This window comes from Lynx canadensis, chromosome C2, assembly GCF_007474595.2.
Source record: "Lynx canadensis isolate LIC74 chromosome C2, mLynCan4.pri.v2, whole genome shotgun sequence".
Lineage (NCBI taxonomy): Eukaryota > Metazoa > Chordata > Mammalia > Carnivora > Felidae > Lynx > Lynx canadensis.
The window spans coordinates 62,984,321-63,006,048 of NC_044311.2; the positions used below are offsets into that span (position 1 = coordinate 62,984,321).

At 44.8% G+C, this 21,728-nt stretch overlaps 1 protein-coding gene across 1 annotated transcript; it reads left to right on the plus strand.

Annotated features, from left to right (window-relative positions):
* The first annotated feature begins 11,169 nt into the window (after positions 1–11,169).
* LOC115523707 lies at positions 11,170–16,426 on the plus strand. Its single transcript, XM_030329925.1, is given in 2 exon segments — positions 11,170–12,049; positions 12,554–16,426. Coding segments are annotated over 2 exon segments (4,725 nt in total). The 5' UTR covers positions 11,170–11,197.
* Positions 16,427–21,728: the final 5,302 nt, after the last annotated feature.

Sequence of the window (21,728 nt, forward strand, 5' to 3'; positions counted from 1 at the left end):
AAAATAAATAAACGTTGAAAAAAAAAATTTAAAAAATTATGTGTGAGGTAATACAGTTCTGTGTTGAATGGAACTGTCCACACATTGCCGGATGTCCGCTATCCCCAGAAGCACCCATAAATCCCATAATATTCTCAAAACAACTGAACGACCAAAAACTTTCAACGTGGCTCCACAAAGTCTCTGTGGAGATATCATTGTCCCCAGTGAGAATGCCTGGTCTAAGATCCCTGCTAGCTCTAAAATTTCATGGTTCTGTTTATATACTTTATTCCAAAACTTAATTTAATTATTTTTAATGTCTAGTGTGTACTTTTAAAAAAAAAATTTTAATGTTTACTTGTTTTTGAGAGAGAGAGAGATAGTGAGCAGGGGAGGTGCAGGGAGAGAGGAAGACACAGAATCCAAAGCAGGCTCCAGGCTCTGAGCTGTCAGTACAGAACCCGATGTGGGACTTGAACTCATGGACTGCAAGATCATGACCTGAACTGAAGACAGGCACCTAACCAGCTGAGCTACCCAAGCGCCCCTCATGTGTGCTTTTTCATTGAGGTTGGCAAAGATAGACTTATGTCTTGTTCCTTTACAAAGACTTACAAATTTATCCCTAATGTCTGTCACAACCCTTGATACACAGTGGGTGCTCAATAAATAGTTTTGAATGTATGAATACATGTGGGGAGGGTACTCAAGCGGTATGAAACCCAAGTCTTTCCCTGACATTCTAACTGGAAATGTCAGACATTGCTAATACATTCTAGTTGGAAAATGAAGAACGGCATGTGCCAACAAAAGAATGTCAGTGCGAAATAATACTTCACGAAGGATGTAGCTTATGGTAGAAGCCGTCAGTGCAATAAAGCAATAAGGGAAATTACTGAGGCACCCAGGGAAGGTTCTGTACAGTCTGTGGAATCGGAGCTGGTCCCTGAAGGGTTGAACTTGGGTGAGAAGGGACGAAGGCTTTCCAGAGAAGTGGAGAGGAAGCAGGACCGAGAGTCAAGAATGAGCAAGGTGTGGGTGAAGAGCCGGACAGTGAGGTCGCCTGGAAGCACAACTAGGTTCTCTCCTTCACGAGGTGTGGAAACATTGTGATAAGGTGTGCGGGGGCCAGATGTAGAAGGCCTTTGAGCAGCAATCAGCGGACTCTTATTTAAAAGGTTTCAAGGAAAGGCCAAAGTGATACACTATTTGGGGAATCCAAGCAAAATGTTGGGGGGTGGGAGGAAGGTGGACATTTCAGGTCAGAAGTGGTCTAAGCAGTGTTGTGCTGGGCCAGCTGAAAACACTTCACAAAAGCTGATTAAAAGAGTTTTAGGAATTTTGCAAGCTGGTTGTTACACATAGCCACTGTTAAAAACTGAAATATGTAGACTCACGATTGATTCCATTATCTTTTTTTTTTTTTTAATTTTTTTTTCAACGTTTATTTATTTTTGGGACAGAGAGAGACAGAGCATGAACGGGCAAGGGGCAGAGAGAGAGGGAGACACAGAATCGGAAACAGGCTCCAGGCTCTGAGCCATCAGCCCAGAGCCCGACGCGGGGCTCGAACTCACGGACCGCGAGATCGTGACCCGGCTGAAGTCGGACGCTTAACCGACTGCGCCACCCAGGCGCCCCTGATTCCATTATCTTAAAAATAAACGTAATACAAAGCCTATCACTTCTTAATCATTTTACCATGTTTTACTATTTTCTATGTTTCTGAGGTTGTTGACATCTATTTACCAGAATGATGGAAACAACATACAACCACGTCCTGCTGTGTGTCTCTTGAGACATGGTGGTGGTGGCTTGAGATCTGTCATGTGGGAGTACAGATGCCACAGAAATCAAAATGTTATGAATCAGAGACATATATTGTTTTGTTGATTGCGGACTTAAGAAGGTGGTAGAGAAAAGGTTAATAATCCAGATGTCCTGCCTCTAAGCCATTACTTCGAGAATAGCACAAAACATTGAGGAATTAGCCTTCTAATATTTATACACTTTTTATAGAGGCAGAATTGACAAAATTATAAGATCTTTAAGTGTACAATGTGATGATTTGACATGCACACCTGTTGTGCAGGTATTCTCCCCATCAAGTTACTTAATATATCCGTCATTTTGCATATTTACCTTTTCTGGAGGTGGTGGTGAAAATATTGGAGTTCTACTCACTCAGCAAATGCCAACTATACAATACAGTGTTATAAACTATAGTTACCATGTTTTACATTAGATACTCAGATCTTATTCATCTTAACTGAAAGCTTGTACCAAAGTTTGACCAAACTCTCCCTATTTCTCTCATCTTCCAGCCCCTGGCAACTTTTCTACTTTCTGTTTCTGTGAGTTTGATCTTTTTTTCTTTTTCAATTCTACATCTAAGTGATACTATGCAGTAATAGGAGAGAGTCATATATCTTACAGGGGGCTAATATCCAGAATATAGAAAGAACTCTTCCAACTTAACAGCAACAACAAAAAAAACACAAGCAACTTGATTGAAACTGGGGAAGGGAGGGGCACCTGGGTGCCTCAGTCAGGTAAGTGTCTGATTTCGGCTCAGGTCATGATTTCCCAGTTCGTGAACTCCAGTCCCGCATCAGGCTGTCTGCTGTCAGCAGAGTCCATCACGGAGCCCAGTGCAGAGCCTGTTTCCGATCCTCTCTCTCTGCCCCTCCCCTGCTCGCGTGCTGTCTCCCTCTCTCTCAAAAATAAACATTTAAAAATATGGGCGAGAGGGGCGCCTGGGTGGCTCAGTCGGTTAAGCGTCCGTCTTCAGCTCAGGTCACGATCTCGCGGTCCGCGAGTTCGAGCCCCGCGTCGGGCTCTGGGCTGATGGCTCAGAGCCTGGATCCTGCTTCCGATTCTGTGTCTCCCTCTCTCTCTGCCCCTCCCCCGTTCATGCTGTGTCTCTCTCTGTTTCAAAAATAAATAAACGTTAAAAAAAAATTTTTTTTTTAAATATGGGCGAGGGACTCGAACAGACACTTCTCCAGAGAAAACAAACAAATGGCCATCAAACACATGAAAAATCGTTCAACATCACTAATCGCAAGAGAAATGCAAACTACAATCAGATACCACTTCACACCCAGTAGGATCACTATTGTAAAAAAACACACACACCTCTTCCCACACAAAACAGAAATAACAAGTATTGCATAGTCTCGAAGAGATATTTGCACACCAATTTTCATGGTAGCATTATTCATGATAGCCAAGGGGTAGAAGTAACCCAAATAGACAAATTAATTTGTTAACGTTTATTTATTTTTGAGAGACAGAGTGCGAGCGGGTGAGGGGCGGAGAGAGAGAGACATACAGAATCCAAAGCAGGCTCCAGGCAGGCTCCAGGCTCTGAGCACAAGCCTGATGTGAGTCTCGAACCCATAAACCACAAGATCATGACCTGAGCCGAAGTCGGACGCTTAACTGGCTGAGCCACCCAGGTGCCCCTAATTTTTTTTTTTTTACATTTATTTATTTTTGAGAGACAGAGAGAGACAGCATGAGCAAGGGAGGGGCAAAGAGAGAGGGAGACACAGAATCAGAAGCAGGTTCCAGGCTCTGAGCTCTTAGCACAGAGACCGATGCGGGGCTCGAACCCCCCAACCGTGAGATCATGACCTGAGCCGAAGTCAGACGCTTAACTGACTGAGCCATCCAGGTGCCCCGACAAATGAATTTTTTTTCAATATTTTATTTATTTTTTGGAGAGAGAGCATAAGCAAGGGAGGGGCAGAGAGGATTCAAAGCAGGCTCTGCGCCAACAGGCTGACAGCACCTGGCCTGAGGTGGGGCTCGAACTCATGATTGGTAAGATCATGACATGAGCCACCCAGGTGCCCCCAAATGAGTTTTTAAAAGATGGTATATACATACAATGGGATTTAATTCAGCCTTAAAAAGGGAGGAAATTAAACTTGACGACATGCTAAGTGAAATAAGCCTGCCACAAAAGAACAAATACCGTACTGATTCCACTTATATGTGGTACCCAGAATAGTCAAAATCATGGACACAGAAGTAGAAAGGAGGTTGCTAGGAAATGGGGAGAAGGGGCAGTTATTTAACGGGTACAGAGCTTCAGTTTTGCAAGATGAAAAGAGTTCTGGCAACTGGTTGCACTACAATGTGAATGAACTTGCTACTGAACTGTATGCTTAAAAATGGTTAAGATGAGGGGCGCCTGGGTGGCTCAGTTGGTGGAGTGTCCAGCTTTAGCTCAGGTCACGATCTCACAGTTTGTGGGTTCGAGCCCTACATCGATCGGGCTCTGTGCTGACAGCTCAGAACCTGGAGCCTGCTTTGGATTCTGTGTCTCCCTCTCTCTCTGCCCTTCCCCCACTCATGCTCTGTCTCTGTCTGTAAAAAATGAATAAAACCTTAAAAAAATGTTTTAAAATGGTTAAGATGAGGGGAGGCTGGGTGGCTCCTCAGCTGAGGTTATGATTTTGTGGTTTGTTGGTTCGAGCCCCCCATTGGGCTCTGCGCTGATGGGCAGATCCTGCTTGGGATTCTCTCCCTGTCTCTGCCCCTCCCCTGCTCATACACACACACTCTCTCTCTCAAAATAAATAAAAACATTAAAAAATTTTTAAATTAAAAAAATGGTTAAGATGATAAACTTTACGTTATATGTATTTTACCACAATAAAAAAAAAGATACGTCATGCCATGTGGCACTCATATAAGAGTGATTCATTCTTTAGATACAAAATATGGACATCCAAGATTTCTTTGCAATAGGACGTGGCTCATTCCAGGAGTCAGAGCACCAAGCTGGAGGAGTGAGGGAGCCTGGGGCCACTTCTGATTTCTCCAATGCATGTGAAATGCAGTTTTTGCATTATTGTACCTTTTGAGGATTGGATCAAATGCTATTATTGCTTTCTTAAAAACTAGGTGTTTTAGGTATGAATAGGATAATATTTATAAAACTACAGAGATGCTTTACCAAAAAGAAGACATTAAGTAAAGAAAAAAATACATCACTGGTGTTATTATGCTACTTCTGTAAACATTTTTACATTGTTAAAAAGAAATATGTGCATTTAACTAGTCAGGGCTAAATAACTATGAACGATAGGCTCTTTGTCCCAGCAAATAATATTTAGTTTCCAGAAACCAATCTTTAAAAGCCTGCTTTGTACAACTGTTGAAGTCTATCATTACAAGGATTTATTCTTGGCACTGAATCCTGGAGCTTTGGCTAATAGCAGTCAACTGAGGTAATTCTAGCTTAATTTTGCAAGTGTTCTAATGGCAGTAAAAATGTGTTACTCATGAATCATAGTGACACTCAGCAAAAGAGCTCAGTATTTTATAAAGCCATGAGAGCATGGCAACTGTAGTGCCATTTTCCATGATCATCTTTTGTGGGAAATATTTTTATTATTTAGAGAAATGCAAACAATTTTTTTTTGAGATCAAATTCCATTATAACTAATACCCATGTACCAACAATGTGTTCAATTCCAGAAGTTTTGTGACATGGCCAAGTAGTCTAGATCCAAATTCCCTGGAGGAGTTTTCAATCCTATAATCGTGGTGCCAAAGAAAAACAAATTGTTAGCAATAACCAGTTTACAAGTGCAATTGTTTTAATGACCCTTCCAAATTAATTTTCCTGTTTGAAGATAAAATGTCACCTCTTTCTGTTTGCTAGTCTACTCTCTTTTTCTATGCCTTGCCAATTATTTTCTGTACTTAGTTTTTATGCTATATCTATAGTGAAGAGGGAGGAGCAGGGAATCATGTAGGAGAAACAAGTCTTTAACAAAAAGAGGGGAGGGGCATACATATGCTAGAAGCAAGAATCATGTCTTTGGCATACAGTTCTCCTGGTGCTTGGCTTTTTATGGCCATGAAAAAAGCATTATGGAAGATCAAATGACCTTTTTTTTTAAAGCACACTGACATCAGAAAATTTTTTAATAATATTTTTATTTTCAGCGTTCATGGCCTTCTAAATCTTAGTGATTATTTTTTGAAGGGGATATTAAGGAAATTTAAAAATTGATAAAATGAAGGAAAATGGAATTAAAACTAGTATCTGAAGAAATGAAAACCTCTGTTGATTATCTTACCTTACCATTTCCAAATTGTTGTCCACTTATAAAAATACATAAGCAAGAATGGAATTGCCATTATAATAGTAATATATTTCATAGTCTTCAATATATGCAAATTGGTATAAAGTATGTTTTCTATTTCTAGCTCAGTTATTTGCATAAGCAAACACTTTTATTCATACAAGGCTTATACCAAATACAGTCTTAGGTTAATTTTTAAGCAACTAAATTACGAAGCATTAAAAAAATAGCATATAACAATTTCAGAAGAATTTATTTAATGCTACCATATTTTTTTAAGTTTATTTTGTGAGAGAGAGAGAGAGAGAGACAGAGAGACAGAACACATGAGCAGGGGAAGGGCAGTGACAGAGGGAGAAACAAAATCCCAAGTAGGCTCCGCGCTGACAGCACTGAGCCCAACACAGGGCTAGAACTCGTGGACCGTGAGACCGTGACCTAAGTGGAGATCAAGAGTTGGATGATTAACCGACTGAGCTACCCAGGCAGGCGCCCCAGCGCGACTATAGTTTCAGTTAATGAATCACAATCTCATAAAGCTAGAGATCTCGATTTTTCACAATTTCCTTAGACCATGCAATAATCACCATCTACATTCTGGGCAAGGAAAGGGAAGGACAGATGAAGAGAGAATATTTCCTATTCTTTCTCTGGAAGTCTTTGGTTTGCATGGAAAACATGTCTTTAGAATAAATTCTATTACATTCCCCTTCTGTGCTCACATATATTATTACATATACCTTCCTTATCTTCCAGAAAAAGAGCTGTCATCGCTATAGAAGAAAACAATTTCAAGTGCATGGTGGATCAGAAGTGCGTCAGTATCAAAACAAATGATATAAAATAGTTCTTTTTCAACGTTTTTTTTTGTTTTTTGTTTTTTTGTTTGTTTTTATTTTTGGGACAGAGAGAGACAGAGCATGAACGGGGAGGGGCAGAGAGAGGGAGACACAGAATCGGAAACAGGCTCCAGGCTCCGAGCCATCAGCCCAGAGCCTGACGCGGGGCTCGAACTCCCGGACCGCGAGATCGTGACCTGGCTGAAGTCGGACGCTTAACCGACTGCGCCACCCAGGCGCCCCTATAAAATAGTTCTAAAGCAATCTTTATATTTCAGTGTATCCTTTCCGCATTTAGAGAGAAGTCACTGATGGTCAGTCAGTAAGAACTTTAGTCATCAACAAAGTTTGAAAGCTAACATCATTTTTAAAAAAATAGATGGCGATAATACAAACATGTGATGATATAAAGGCAGCAGCCACTTCTTAAGGTGGCTCAGAGGCCAAGCTATGAGGTTTGTGGAGGGGGAGACCTCCCATCATCAGAGCCTGGGGCGACTGGTTTTGAGTTCCACACTGCCTTTTTCCCCCTGCTTTGTTGAGACATTTGTCCTTAAAACTAGAGTTTGTGGAGAGAGAATGGATAGCCTAATTCCAGATCATCCCCATTGGTCAGCATATCAAGAGGGAGCACTGGGGACCCCAAGCACAGTTGCACCTGAGGGAAGTCCCAACAAGTAAGGAAGAAGGTGGCCTACACTTTGATTCCAGGGACCTGAGTTAGCTTTCCTGAGTCACCCTGAGTGGTGTGGAAGGCAGGACCTAGAAGGGCCTGCCTCCCCTCAGTTGATATAAAAGTAGCAGAGACTCTGGGAAGCTTGCTGGAGTGGGTCACCAATCCCAGGGCAAAGATAACTCTGTGGTCAAGCAAGGGCTTACAGGGAGGACCACCTAAGCCAGAGGATGAACTGCCAAACCTCAGAGGCTCTGCTGTGTCAGATGCTGAGTCAGCAGGTAGGGCCTCCTGGCGAGCCCTAGGATGTCTGCATGGGAAGCCAGCTGGAGAGGCAGAGGGCAGGACCTGGTCCGTTGACACTCTCTGGGATCCCTTCCCCCACTAGGACACTGCCCACACCCAGCTCATGCGCCATCTCAAGGAAGAAAGGGAGATGGAGAAAAGATCCAAAGGAGACAATTTAGTCTTGGAAGGGACTAAATTCCCCAAGAAACACTGTCTCTTTACATTGTTGGGTAGCTTTGAATTTACCAGATTGGACTAAACATAGTGTCTCACCTCTTAGTGAGAGAACAGGACTTTTGAAAGAGACTAGACCAACTGCAAGGAAACAATGAGGCTTTACTTCACCCTGGGCATGCAAATTTACAACACTTGTGAATGCTTCACAAATAACTTCCAAGAACATTGCTGGTCTTACCCTCACCTGTTCCTCTCTGCCTGTGGAACTTCTTCCAGCCATGCCTCAAATAGCTGGGGCCCTGCCAGTACTCCTTTTCCCTCTCCTTTGCTTTCAGAGAACCTGCTCCTGGTGTGGCTGACGATACCAGAAGTTGCTACCTATTCTCTCCCCCTTCCCATCAAGCCCCAGACTCTCCAGAAGCCACTGTTTCTCCTCCTCTCCACATTCCACCTGTCAGACCGCCTCATCTTTCTTCCTTCCTTAACATAGCAGGAGCTGGTGTTAGGAGTAAATGGAGTAACAGCTGCTAGTGCGGTACAGGCACACATCCAGGGGAAACCGGGTCATTCGTGAACCCTCCTGGGACTCTGATCATATTTCCAGAGAACAGGACTATAAACGGTAGCTCTATATTGGAACACATACTGCTGTTACCCTGTCAGATGGATGTTTATGGGCTGGCCAGGAACTGAATTCTCCTTTAGGATGTTGCTTGTAGCAAAGCAGTGTTTAGCGATATTTCGGCAAGCCTTTCAGACCCAGGCTCTTCTAATTTGAGGCCTATCAGAGTGATGAAAATCTATATGCATTTATTATTTATTGGCAGAGACTTCAAAATACACATACAATACAGAGAGACAGACAGTTTAGTAAAGAAATCAAGGCAAAAGGAAAATAGCATTAGGAAAACTGAGATGAAACCATAGAATATTTGTACTTTCAAAATGCATGCCTAAAGGCAGGCCACAAATTTGGCCCTGAGCTTCCTATTAGCCAGTGCAAAGAAATTCACTAGTTATGTGATTCCTGAGATTTTGTTTTGACTGGATTTCTCAGGGAAAAGTCCAATTATTCCTAGCGCTGCAGGCTGAGAAAAATTTTGCCCATAGCTTTTCAACAGAGGACTCCATATGATGTAATTATCTAACAAAATAATTAGCAATTGGTGGAAACTATCCAAATACTTTGTCTACACGTTGCCTTCATGTCTCAGAAAAACTCGATGAGACTCTGAGAAGAGGTAACTGAGGCTCAGAGAAGTTCAATAACTTGGCCAGGTTGTAGAGGTCACGCACAGCGGGCTGAAAAGAACAGCTTTAAATCCAAATGACAGCCCTGCCTTAGTTTAAAGCTAAAGTTCTCTTTTCTGCTTATTATGGATCTTTGATAAGAAATACAATTGCTGAGAAGTCTGTTTTGCTTGCTGTTTGCTACGAGCATTGTGAGGCCTTTCCTGAATGTAACCCGCTGTGTAGTAGAATGGGTTGTAAACCTTCCTAAATGTAGTCTGATATGTAATGGAATGAGTGATTATACATAAACTAACCGGCATTTCTCGCTTCTGTAAACCTGCTTGCTTAGCACATTCCCCACCTACCCTACCCCCTTCCCCCTTTTTTCCTCCCACAAGTAACGGACAAAGCCTTCCCGCCAAAGGACAGACAAAGGACGCCCAATCAGAGAACAACAAATGTCCTTACTTTAAAATCAACTAATCAGGCCCCTCATAATTTGAAACCTCCCCTGTGCTATTTGTCTCTGTCTATAAAAACGCTGTACCAACCCTGATCGTGGCCTCTTGCGTCACCGGCGACGAGTGCGCAGAGGACCAGGTTCGAACCTGCAATAAACGACCCTTGCCGCTTGGCTTTGACTTACGACTCTGGTGGACTTTTGTGGGAGGTTTCGGAACTTTGGGCATTACATTTGGAGGTCCCACCGAGATCCCCCCCGAGCCCACCAGACTTCTGGTCAACGGGTCGTATCTGATTCCGATCGGTAAGTAAGCCGGCTCTAAAGTTCTTCCTTTTCTCTCTGATCTGTGTTTCTTCTCTGGAGAACCGGTTCTGTCTGGAAGCTGGTGTGACCCTGGCGGACGCGCTATAGGGCACCCAGCCGGGGTCAGTTGGAGACGTCCACTGACATCTGGGGGCCTTCTTGGCCCGTCTGGGGGCCTTCTTGGCCCGTCTGGGGCCTTCTTGGCCCATCTGGGGGCCTTCTTGGCCCGTCTGGGGCCTTCTTGGCCCATCTGGGGGCCTTCTTGGCCCGTCTGGGGCCTACTTGGCCCATCTGGGGGCCTTCTTGGCCCGTCTGGGGCCTTCTTGGCCCGTCTGGGGACCTTCTTGGTCCATCGGGGGACCTTTTTGGCCCATCAGGATTCTTTTCTGTGGGCTGCTTACGCCCAACGCGCCTGCGAACTAAATACTTTCATTTTCTTTATGAACTACCAGAGTGCTAAGAAATATCTCTACGCGTCTAAAAGAAAAACCATCTAGGCATGCCAATTGTTACCCGTATTTTGATGTGATGTGTGTCTGTGTGTCTGTCTGTTAAACTGACTGGAATGATTGTTGGGAGTCAGGGGCACGCGCCTGACTTACCCTATGTGTAGTCCCACGGCATAAGCTACGGGATTCGAGTGGGCTCTAACCCGACTTCCGCGGTGATCCTCATACGGCTTAAGGCGGTCAAAATTTATTTTGATCCAAGCAGGGGGATTATACCTGCCCGCCCATGCTAAGAGGCACCTAAGTTCCCGAGAGGGACGCGGACGGGCGAGTACGCGAGTGCTTCTATGTCAGTCTAAATGTATCGTCACCCCTGGGCCCTTGTAATTACCGCCGTCCTAGCCACAACCCTCTCTGTTGGGCTGGCCGAGATGGCACCAGAAAGTTGGAACCGCTGCGAAAGATTCTTGTTAGTTCTTGTTTTTCTTTCATGGGTCGGATGTTTTATTGGAATTAAGTGTTTTCTCGGCTGATCAGAATTAATTATTCCATCCTTTGTTCCTCTCTCCTCCTTCCTCAGCTCCCTGCGGCTTTCCCTCCCGCCCCCTGGCCAGCGGCGCCCCTTCCCCCACGTCCGTGTTGCCCGCGCCCCCTTCTCTTCTCCTCTTCCTCAGAATCATAACATGGGCCAAACGCAGAGCACCCCTCTCTCCCTCCTTCTCACCAACTTCAGGGACGTAAAAGCTAGGGGACACAACTTAAGCCTAGACATTCGCAAAAGGAAGTTGATCACCTATTGCCGCTCTGAATGGCCCACCTTTGGGGTCAATTGGCCTACAGAGGGAACCTTCTGCCTCCCCGTGGTCCTTAAAGTAAAATCAATAATTTTCCTACCAGGGAAAGAAGGTCACTCGGATCAGATTCCCTATATTCTGGTGTGGCAAGATTTAGTAGAAAACCCACCTCCCTGGATGGCCTCTTTCTTAACAACAGGGCCATGCAAAATTCTAGCGGCTAAACCTATCAACCCACCCAAGCCGCCAACTCCAACTGCACCCCCTGTTCTCCCCGACAGCCAAGACTTACTTTCCCTTGACCCTCCCCCTTACCAGGTTCCTCCTCTCATTCCGCAAGCTGCCCCTATCCCTGCTGCGCCGGCAGAGCCTCCCGTAGCCCAGCCCATAGGAGAACTAGAGAATAGGGAGGCTCAACCCGCGCCCATGCCTAGTGGGGGCGAAGTCCAAAGGCCGGCTGGACGCACCCGTAGGCGGGCCCCTCATGAGCCAGGACTCCGCCTTCCTGACTCCACCGTAGCTTTACCCTTACGGGAAATAGGGCCTCCCGATGGTACGGGGAACCCCCGACTTCAATACTGGCCCTTCTCTACCAGTGACCTATATAACTGGAAAACCCAGAATGCCCGATTTTCTGACAACCCTAAAGATTTAATAAGTCTCTTAGACAGTGTTATGTTTACCCACCAACCCACCTGGGATGATTGTCAGCAGCTCCTCCGAATCCTGTTCACCACCGAGGAGCGAGAAAGAATTCAATTGGAAGCAAGAAAGCTGGTTCCTGGAGATGACGGCCAACCCACTGCTAACCTTGATCTCATTAATGCAGCTTTTCCCTTGACCCGACCCCCACAGGATGGCTGGGACTACAACACGGCAGAAGGTAGGGGACGGCTGCGCATTTATCGCCAGACTCTAATGGCGGGTCTCCGGGCTGCTGCACGCAAGCCCACTAATTTGGCAAAAGTGTATTCAGTAATACAAGGTAAGACAGAGAGCCCTGCTGCTTATTTAGAAAGATTAATGGAAACCTTCAGACAGTATACCCCCATGAACCCTGAGGCCCCCGAAAATCAAGCTGCTGTTGTAATGGCCTTTGTAAATCAGGCAGCCACTGATATTAAAAAGAAACTCCAGAAACTAGAGGACCTAGAGGGAAAACAGATTCAGGACTTACTCCGCATTGCCCAACGTGTCTATAATAATAGAGAGACTCCAGAGGACAGGCAACTTAAAGCCACCGAGGAAATGACCAAAGTCCTGGCCGCTGTTGTCCAAAAGCCCCTGGATAAACAAAAGTCCCTAGATAAGGACCAATGTGCCTATTGCAAAGAAAAAGGCCATTGGGCCCGAGAATGCCCTAAAAAGAAAAAGCCACGTCATGATCAAAAACCGTGGCAGCCAAAAACCACACCCGCCCTCTTCACTCAAGATGCAGAATAGGGGAGACGGGGTTCGGATCCCCTCCCCGAACCTAGGGTAACGCTACAAGTGGAGGGGAACCCAGTTCAATTCCTAGTCGACACAGGGGCACAACATTCGGTCTTGATCAGACCCCATGGAAAAATTTCTGAAAAATCTTCCTGGGTCCAAGGGGCTACCGGGATAAAAAAATATCCCTGGACCACCCAGAGGACTGTGGACCTAGGAAATGGAAAGGTCACCCATTCCTTCCTAGTCATCCCCGACAGCCCCTGCCCCTTATTAGGAAGAGACTTACTCACTAAAATGGGGGCCCAGATTCATTTTACGCCAGGGGGCCCCCAAGTGACTGGCCCTCACAACCAACCCATTACCATACTTACTCTAAGATTAGAAGATGAATATCGACTCCATCAGGGGCCACCCTCACAAAGTCAAAACATAGAGCCCTGGCTCCAGCAGTTTCCAGAAGCATGGGCTGAAACCGGGGGTATGGGGTTGGCTAAACATCGCCCAGCTCTATTCATAGAGCTGAAACCAGGGGCAGATCCAGTTCGGGTCCGACAATACCCGATGTCAATGGAGGCCAGAAATGGCATCACGCCACATATCCGTCGCCTCCTAGACTTAGGCATCTTGCGTCCCTGCCATTCAGCCTGGAACACCCCCCTGCTGCCTGTACGAAAACCTAACAGTGCGGACTACCGTCCGGTACAAGATCTGAGAGAAGTTAACTGCCGAGTCATGGACATACACCCAACAGTACCCAACCCCTATACCCTCCTAAATGCCCTCAGCCCAGGAAGACAATGGTATACTGTCCTTGATTTAAAAGATGCTTTTTTCAGCCTGCCTCTGGCCCCCAAAAGCCAAGAGCTCTTCGCCTTCGAGTGGTCCGACCCTGAGAGAGGCATAAATGGGCAACTCACCTGGACCCGGCTCCCCCAAGGATTTAAAAACTCACCCACCTTGTTCGATGAGGCACTTCACGAGGATCTGGGTGAGTACCGGAATCAAAACCCCGAAGTGACTCTCTTGCAGTACGTTGACGATCTTTTAATCGCTGCTGAGACTGCTGAAGCTTGTTTGCAAAGCACCAAAAACCTCCTCCGGACACTTGGTGCCCTGGGGTACCGGGCTTCAGCAAAGAAAGCCCAAATTTGCAGATCCGAGGTAACCTACTTGGGGTATCTGTTAAGAGAAGGCCAACGATGGCTCACTGATGCACGGAAGGAAACCGTCCTCCGCATCCCCCGACCCACAACGCGAAGGCAGGTAAGAGAATTCCTGGGATCGGCTGGGTTCTGCCGCTTGTGGATACCTCGGTTCGCCGAAATGGCTAAGCCTCTTTACCTCGTCACCCGAGAACAGGTGCCCTTTGAATGGACAGAGGAAACTGAGCAGGCTTTCCAGCAAATTAAACTCGCCCTGTTGTCGGCACCAGCCTTAGGGCTCCCCGATGTCTCCAAACCCTTTCATCTCTTCGTAGATGAAAACAAAGGGGTAGCCAAAGCAGTGCTGACGCAACTCCTTGGCCCATGGCCCAGGCCCGTTGCCTATCTTTCAAAAAGACTGGACCCAGTAGCGGCTGGCTGGCCCTCTTGCCTCCGTATGATCGCTGCTACAGCTCTAATGGTAAAGGATGCTGATAAATTAACTATGGGACAAGAGTTACATGTTACAACTCCTCATGCCATCGAGGGAGTCCTCAAGCAACCTCCTGACCGATGGATAAGTAACGCCCGACTGGTTCACTACCAGGGACTATTATTAAATCCCCTCAGAATCATTTATGCTCCCCCCCGAACACTAAACCCTGCCTCCCTGTTACCAGACCCGGACTTGGATACCCCCCTTCATGACTGCGCTGAGATATTGGCACAGGTTCATGGAGTTCGGGAAGATTTACAGGATCGCCCGCTACCAGATGCCGAAGTTACCTGGTTCACTGACGGCAGCAGCTTTGTACATCAGGGTCAAAGGTATGCGGGGGCAGCAGTCACAACTGAAACTGAGACTGTTTGGGCAGAACCTTTGCCAGCTGGCACCTCTGCCCAACGGGCTGAACTTGTGGCCTTAACCAAGGCACTGACTTTGGGAAAAGACAAGAGACTAAACGTGTATACCGATAGCAGATATGCTTTTGCTACGGCCCACATACATGGAGCTATATACAGAGAGAGGGGACTGTTAACTGCAGAGGGGAAAACTATCAAAAACAAAGAAGAAATATTGGCTCTTTTAAAGGCACTCTGGCTGCCTAAACGACTAGCCATCATACATTGCCCAGGCCACCAAAAACCGGTCACACTGGTGGCCAGAGGAAATAATTTGGCTGACCAGGTGGCCCGAGAGGTGGCCTTACAGGTGGACTGTGCTTTAATGACCACCCTACCAGACCCCGGTTCAGCTAGTTTACCAGAAAGTCCCACCTACACTAAAGAAGACCTAAGCTGGATCCAAAAATTGCCTATGACTCAGTGCCTTAATGGATGGTGGAGAGCAGCAGACTGTAGCATAATCCTCCCAGAAGAAATGGGAAATAAAGTCTTATCCAAGATGCACCGAGCCACTCATATGGGCACAAGAAAAATGCAAGACTTAATAAGACATGCTAGGGTCACCATTAAAGACTCTAGGACAAAAATTGAACAGATAGTTACTAGCTGTAAAGCTTGCCAATTAACTAACGCCACCAACCACGGGAAAAACCCTGGCTCCAGAACCCGCGGAACCAGGCCGGGAGCCTATTGGGAAGTAGACTTCACTGAGGTAAAGCCTGGAAAATATGGATACAAATATTTGTTAGTGTTTATAGATACCTTTTCAGGATGGACAGAGGCCTTCCCCACCAAGCATGAGACTGCGCAGGTAGTAGCAAAGAAAATGTTGGAAGACATCATGCCCAGGTACGGATTCCCTACCCTAATAGGATCAGACAACGGACCAGCATTCGTTTCAAAGGTAATACAAGGGATAGCGCAGTTTATTGGGGCCGATTGGAAACTACATTGTGCATATAGACCCCAAAGCTCAGGACAGGTAGAAAGAATGAATAGAACCCTAAAAGAGACCCTAACCAAATTGACCATGGAGACTGGCGCTAACTGGGTAGTCTTACTCCCCTACGCTCTGTTCAGGGTGCGGAACTCCCCTTACAAACTGGGATTAACCCCCTTTGAAATCATGTATGGAGTGCCCCCCCCTATAATTCCCAACCTACAGTCTAATGTGTTAACTGAATTTGATGATCATAAACTTCTTATTTCCCTGAGGGAACTCCAGCACACACACCAGGAAGTTTGGCCCAGATTGAGAGCCATTTATGAGAGCGGGCCCCCTCCTGAGCCGCATCACTACCGACCCGGAGATTGGGTATACGTGCGGAGACACAAGCAAGAGACCCTCCAACCACGGTGGAAGGGACCCTACATTGTGATCCTAACCACACCCACTGCTCTCAAAGTCGACGGGATTGCCACCTGGATCCATTACGCCCACGCCCGACCAGCTGATCCCTTTGCGGTTCGAGAAGACTTCGTGCCGGAAGCCAACACCGCCTGGACAGTTGACCAGAGTAAGACCCATCCTTTAAAATTGACTCTGCGTCGAAAACCGGACCCCGAAAACCGGCTGAGACCAAAGGCCTGGGTGTCCCATACCAAGACTGTTGCAGCAGCTCCTGACCCACAATGATCGGAGGAACACACATTAGCGTGCTCCTGCTCACCTCCTACGGACTGATAAGTATTGCGAGCAACCCCCATATACCCTATACTTTAACTTGGGAGGTTTCTAATTTAGAAACCCAGGAAGTCTATAATACTACCACAGCAGACGATACTCCCCTAAATGCCTGGTGGCCTGATCTATATTTTAACCTAGAGGACGTAGCCATAACCATGGGGGTACTTCCCCCCAATGGAAGCCGCCAGCGTCCTAATCCGTCATGGACCGGAACCCCAGAAAATGAAAAAGAGCGTATAAGATCTAGTGGGTTTTATGCATGTCCCGGGTTCAGAACAGGAGCAATGAAAAAAACCTGTGGAGGAATCGAATCCCTCTACTGTAAGGCTTGGAGTTGTGTCACTACCAATGATGGAAGCTGGAAATGGGAGGTAAAACCCCATTATATTGACATGAAATTTGCCAGCCCCTGTCCCAAGCAAACCCGTGCCTGTAACCTTATTCGTATCAAATTCCTAGAGGACGGAAAAAAGGAGACGAGATGGATTACGGGACTAAATTGGGGAATTTACCTGTATCGGGGACCGCCTTACTTTGCAACTGTTATTCAGATAAGATTAAAAATAAAACCCAAAGCCTCACCAACACTACTAGGGCCAAACCAGTCAGTATGGCCCACAAGTAAGCCCAATACTACCCCGAGGTCCACAAATAAGGGTACTAATCCTCTGGCCACTCAGGTGGTCACTGTAACCGGGACTACTCCAAGAAAACCCCCAAAAATTCAAACCCCATTCAAAGATGACCCCTTATGGGTAATGATGAATACCACTTATAAGGCCTTAAACCATACTAAACCCAATGAAACAGAAGCTTGTTGGCTGTGCTATTCCACAAAGCCTCCATTTTACGAGTCAGTAGCAATAGTAGGAAATTATAGCACTGCGAACAACTCAGATGCTTGCAGTTGGGGACAGAGAAGACCCGGCCTCACACTACCAGTGCTTACGGGGAATGGGACATGTATAGGAACAGTGCCAACAAAATATAGCCACTTATGCATAAGTAACAGAAATATATTCAATACTTCAGAAAACTGGATTATTCCACCAAATAACTCATGGTGGCTTTGTTCTTATGCGGGATTAACCCCTTGTCTCTACAAGGATATGTTCAATCAGTCAGAATTCTGTGTAATGGTAATTGTGTTCCCAAAAATCATATACCACACAACTGAGTATGTAGACCAGATGTGGATAGCACCCAAAAGAGTAACTAAGAGAGCACTCATTACTGCAGGGGCTCTAACACTAGCCACCATATTCGGACTCGGGGCCATCGGAACAGGGACAGGGATCTCGGCCTTAACTATACAAAACAAGGGATTTAGTATACTTAGAGAAGCGGTTGACAAAGATATGGAAAGAATTGAAACTGCCATCACTTCGCTTGAAAGGTCCCTAACCTCCCTCTCGGAAGTAGTTTTACAAAATAGGAGAGGATTAGACCTGCTGTTCCTACAGCAAGGTGGTCTCTGTGCAGCACTAGGAGAAGAGTGTTGTTTCTATGCTGACCACACAGGAATAGTAAGAGATTCTATGGCCAAGGTCCGAGAAGGGCTAAATAAACGAAAAAAGGAAAGAGAACAGGAGGCTGGATGGTTTGAATCCTGGTTCAGTGCGTCCCCATGGTTAACTACCCTGCTCTCCGCTTTACTCGGGCCTCTAGCCATCCTACTTCTCGCTCTCACATTAGGCCCCTGCATCATAAACAAAATTATTAATTTTGTCCAAGACAGGTTCAATGCTGTACAATTAATGGTCTTACGAACTCAGTACCTACCGCTAGAGACATTACAAACAGAGGCTTAAAAGACCCAAGATTGGCTCTTTAGGCACAAGGAAAAGGGGGGAATGAAAAGAACAGCTTTAAATCCAAATGACAGCCCTGCCTTAGTTTAAAGCTAAAGTTCTCTTTTCTGCTTATTATGGATCTTTGATAAGAAATACAATTGCTGAGAAGTCTGTTTTGCTTGCTGTTTGCTACGAGCATTGTGAGGCCTTTCCTGAATGTAACCCGCTGTGTAGTAGAATGGGTTGTAAACCTTCCTAAATGTAGTCTGATATGTAATGGAATGAGTGATTATACATAAACTAACCGGCATTTCTCGCTTCTGTAAACCTGCTTGCTTAGCACATTCCCCACCTACCCTACCCCCTTCCCCCTTTTTTCCTCCCACAAGTAACGGACAAAGCCTTCCCGCCAAAGGACAGACAAAGGACGCCCAATCAGAGAACAACAAATGTCCTTACTTTAAAATCAACTAATCAGGCCCCTCATAATTTGAAACCTCCCCTGTGCTATTTGTCTCTGTCTATAAAAACGCTGTACCAACCCTGATCGTGGCCTCTTGCGTCACCGGCGACGAGTGCGCAGAGGACCAGGTTCGAACCTGCAATAAACGACCCTTGCCGCTTGGCTTTGACTTACGACTCTGGTGGACTTTTGTGGGAGGTTTCGGAACTTTGGGCATTACAGGGCCTGGGACTTGACTGGGCCTGTTAGCCATTAAATCCCTGCTGCTGACCACTGTTTCATGGAAAATAACCCCAGAGTGAAATCAATACATCCCATATGGTATTTTTTTAATGATCTCAATAGCTAACAATAAAAATGTGTGTCGACAAAGAAGAAAGTTATCTTCAGACGAGAAGCCTAAAGAATTACTTGTAACACAACTTTAGTTTTTTGTATTCAGTTCTTATTTTGCACTTTCCATTAGCAAATTACTAGGAATACAAATGATTGAGGTTCTTTTTCAAGGCTACAAATGTTTCACTAGTAAATAAAACATCACATCTTCAGAATTCCATGTTTTCTCTTTTATATAATTCGCAGTTCTCATGCAGACCATGAAGGGCTTTCCCCCTGTCAGTTCTAGAAGCTTCTTCCTTAAACAGACTGCCATCTTTTGTTTAATTTTGCAGCTCTGTGAAAAATAACTTAGTTTTTTCCCCCTACTTTCAAAGGAATCTTCCCACTCAAAACCTGTTGGAAATATGAAATAGGTCATATTCCCATCAAAGAAAGCTTATCATTCTCCTAGTATTTTCCTTTTGTGTCAACTTGAAGAACGGCATTAAGTGAATGCCCACAAAGCATCTTAGAGGCTAAGGAAGGATTAAACTAAAGGCTAAACTCTGAGACAGGTTTATATACACTGCAGTGCACTTTCCTAGGGCTTAGCGTCTTTTCGCCTATCTGTAGAGGATATCAGAGGGCAACGTTTCTGCCATGAAATAGGACTAATCAACTTAGTTGAATTCGTATTTAAGGCAAGGTGAATTAATTAAGACAGTTTCTGAAACAGTCGTCAGATGTGCTTTTAAATCTGCATACAGAGGAGCTTCCGCAATTGAAAGAAAATCTTTGGATGGTTCTTCCACAAGCAATGTCAAAACCAAGAAGACTTCAGAGAGGATGTAAGTATATATATATCTACCCTTAATGAGTCCAAACTCAGGCTAGTTACTTTTAATAAAATGTTTGCACATATAAAATAAATGGACACTTTTATCTTAAAAGGAATGCAGGTCTACATGGATCGGGTGCACAATGGAGAAGTAAGGAAATCATCTTGTATAAATACCATCAACAGCATTCCTGCCAAAATCGCTGGGTACATTATAAAAATAAAACACATTAGACTTTGGAAAAATGAATTTTTATAAAGAAAGGCTTAGATTTATCTATAAATTTGGTTGGCTCCCTTATTGCTAACAACATGTTAGCTAATAAATTCTTATTTGGCTGAAACTACTGAAGACTTACTAATGATATACTGCTCATGTCAAATAAATAAATACTATCTGTCACACCTTAATTTTATTTTAAGTAAAAGTAAAAGGAAATTTATTTAAAATAAAGTCAGCTCAAAGTTGTATATAAATTTATCAAGTGTTTTCTCATCTTCAAATAGATTAAGTACCTGCCTCTGTGTGATGTTCCTATACATTTACTATGCGTTATTCTTCTAATGGCCTTTTGTTACTGCAGATAACATATTCCAAAAAGAATTACGATGTGCGGACTATGAAATGTCAGAGTAGAAACTTTGAGAAAAAAACATTGAGGAGCAGTCAATGATAATCATGAAAAAAACCCTATGTTAACTATTTCTTAACTCATTCTTTCTAACAATCTCACTAAAATATCTAAAATTCAGTTCAGTTATACGGGTACTACTAGATGTCACTTTGACCTACGTACAAATTTATATACAATGGGTTTTGCTTCACGATCTTTTGGAGAAAGTGAACGTAATTTATTCAAATTATAGCAGTGCATAAGTTATATTGAATTCAAGTAGTGAAGATATTACATAATCTCTACTTGCTTAATGATGAAACGGTTTAGTCTTTTTCATTACAGTATTTGCAAATGTGTCTAGAACTTTACATCTCAAGGAAGCACAGGTGGCTCTAATGACAACGAGCTTCTAGAATGAAAAGAAGTGAGAGGTGAGGGAAGCATGCACACACCATATGCCTTCACCAACACTTTCCAGGGGTCGCATTGTGACGCAATGCATTTAGAACGCTGCTTTAATAAAGTATATGCCTTTAGTAAAAGTGAAATATATTTCAGGGCCACTGCCAAGTGCTTTGGTACTAACTGCCTTTGTGGACAGTGATGCTTACTACTACAGTGATACCTCATTTCATTTATATTGTGCTTGTGTATGCTTATTGTTATTTAAAACAAAAATTAAGTCTAGCTGACCTCCAAAGTGGGCTGTTAGTGACACAACTCAAGCCAGTAGAAAAGAAGCCTCTAGTTTCTTCCCTATCCTCGGCAAGGCTGGGGAGAGGCGGGAATATGCAGAGACCCAGAGTCAAAGTCCCTTTGAGGAGAGGCTCAGAGCAGAGTCAGGAAGAGGGTGCAGAGGCTCTCTGCAAAACTAGGTGGGAGGAATGTTTTGCAATTATTGGGGGACCAACTGAGAGAAGGTCAAGGAAAAGAACAAGAAGCCTGGGCTTGAAATGTCAAAATTCCCCCAAGGGGATGTTTCACAATGGAGAACTTTAATGTTCAATTTGAAATTGTTTTTGACACTGCCCCCTCCCTCCCAATCTGATTGGCCAATTCTCAGTCAAGTTGGCTCCACAACACGTTTGCCTTGTGTGAGTGCTTTTTTGTGGATACTGAGGGAAATGGATGGCATTCGGAGTCAATGTAGAGCAGAGAGGAAGGAACAGCTACAGGAGGTGGGCTGTCGGCCAGACTGGGAACCCCGCAAGAGCAAAAAGTC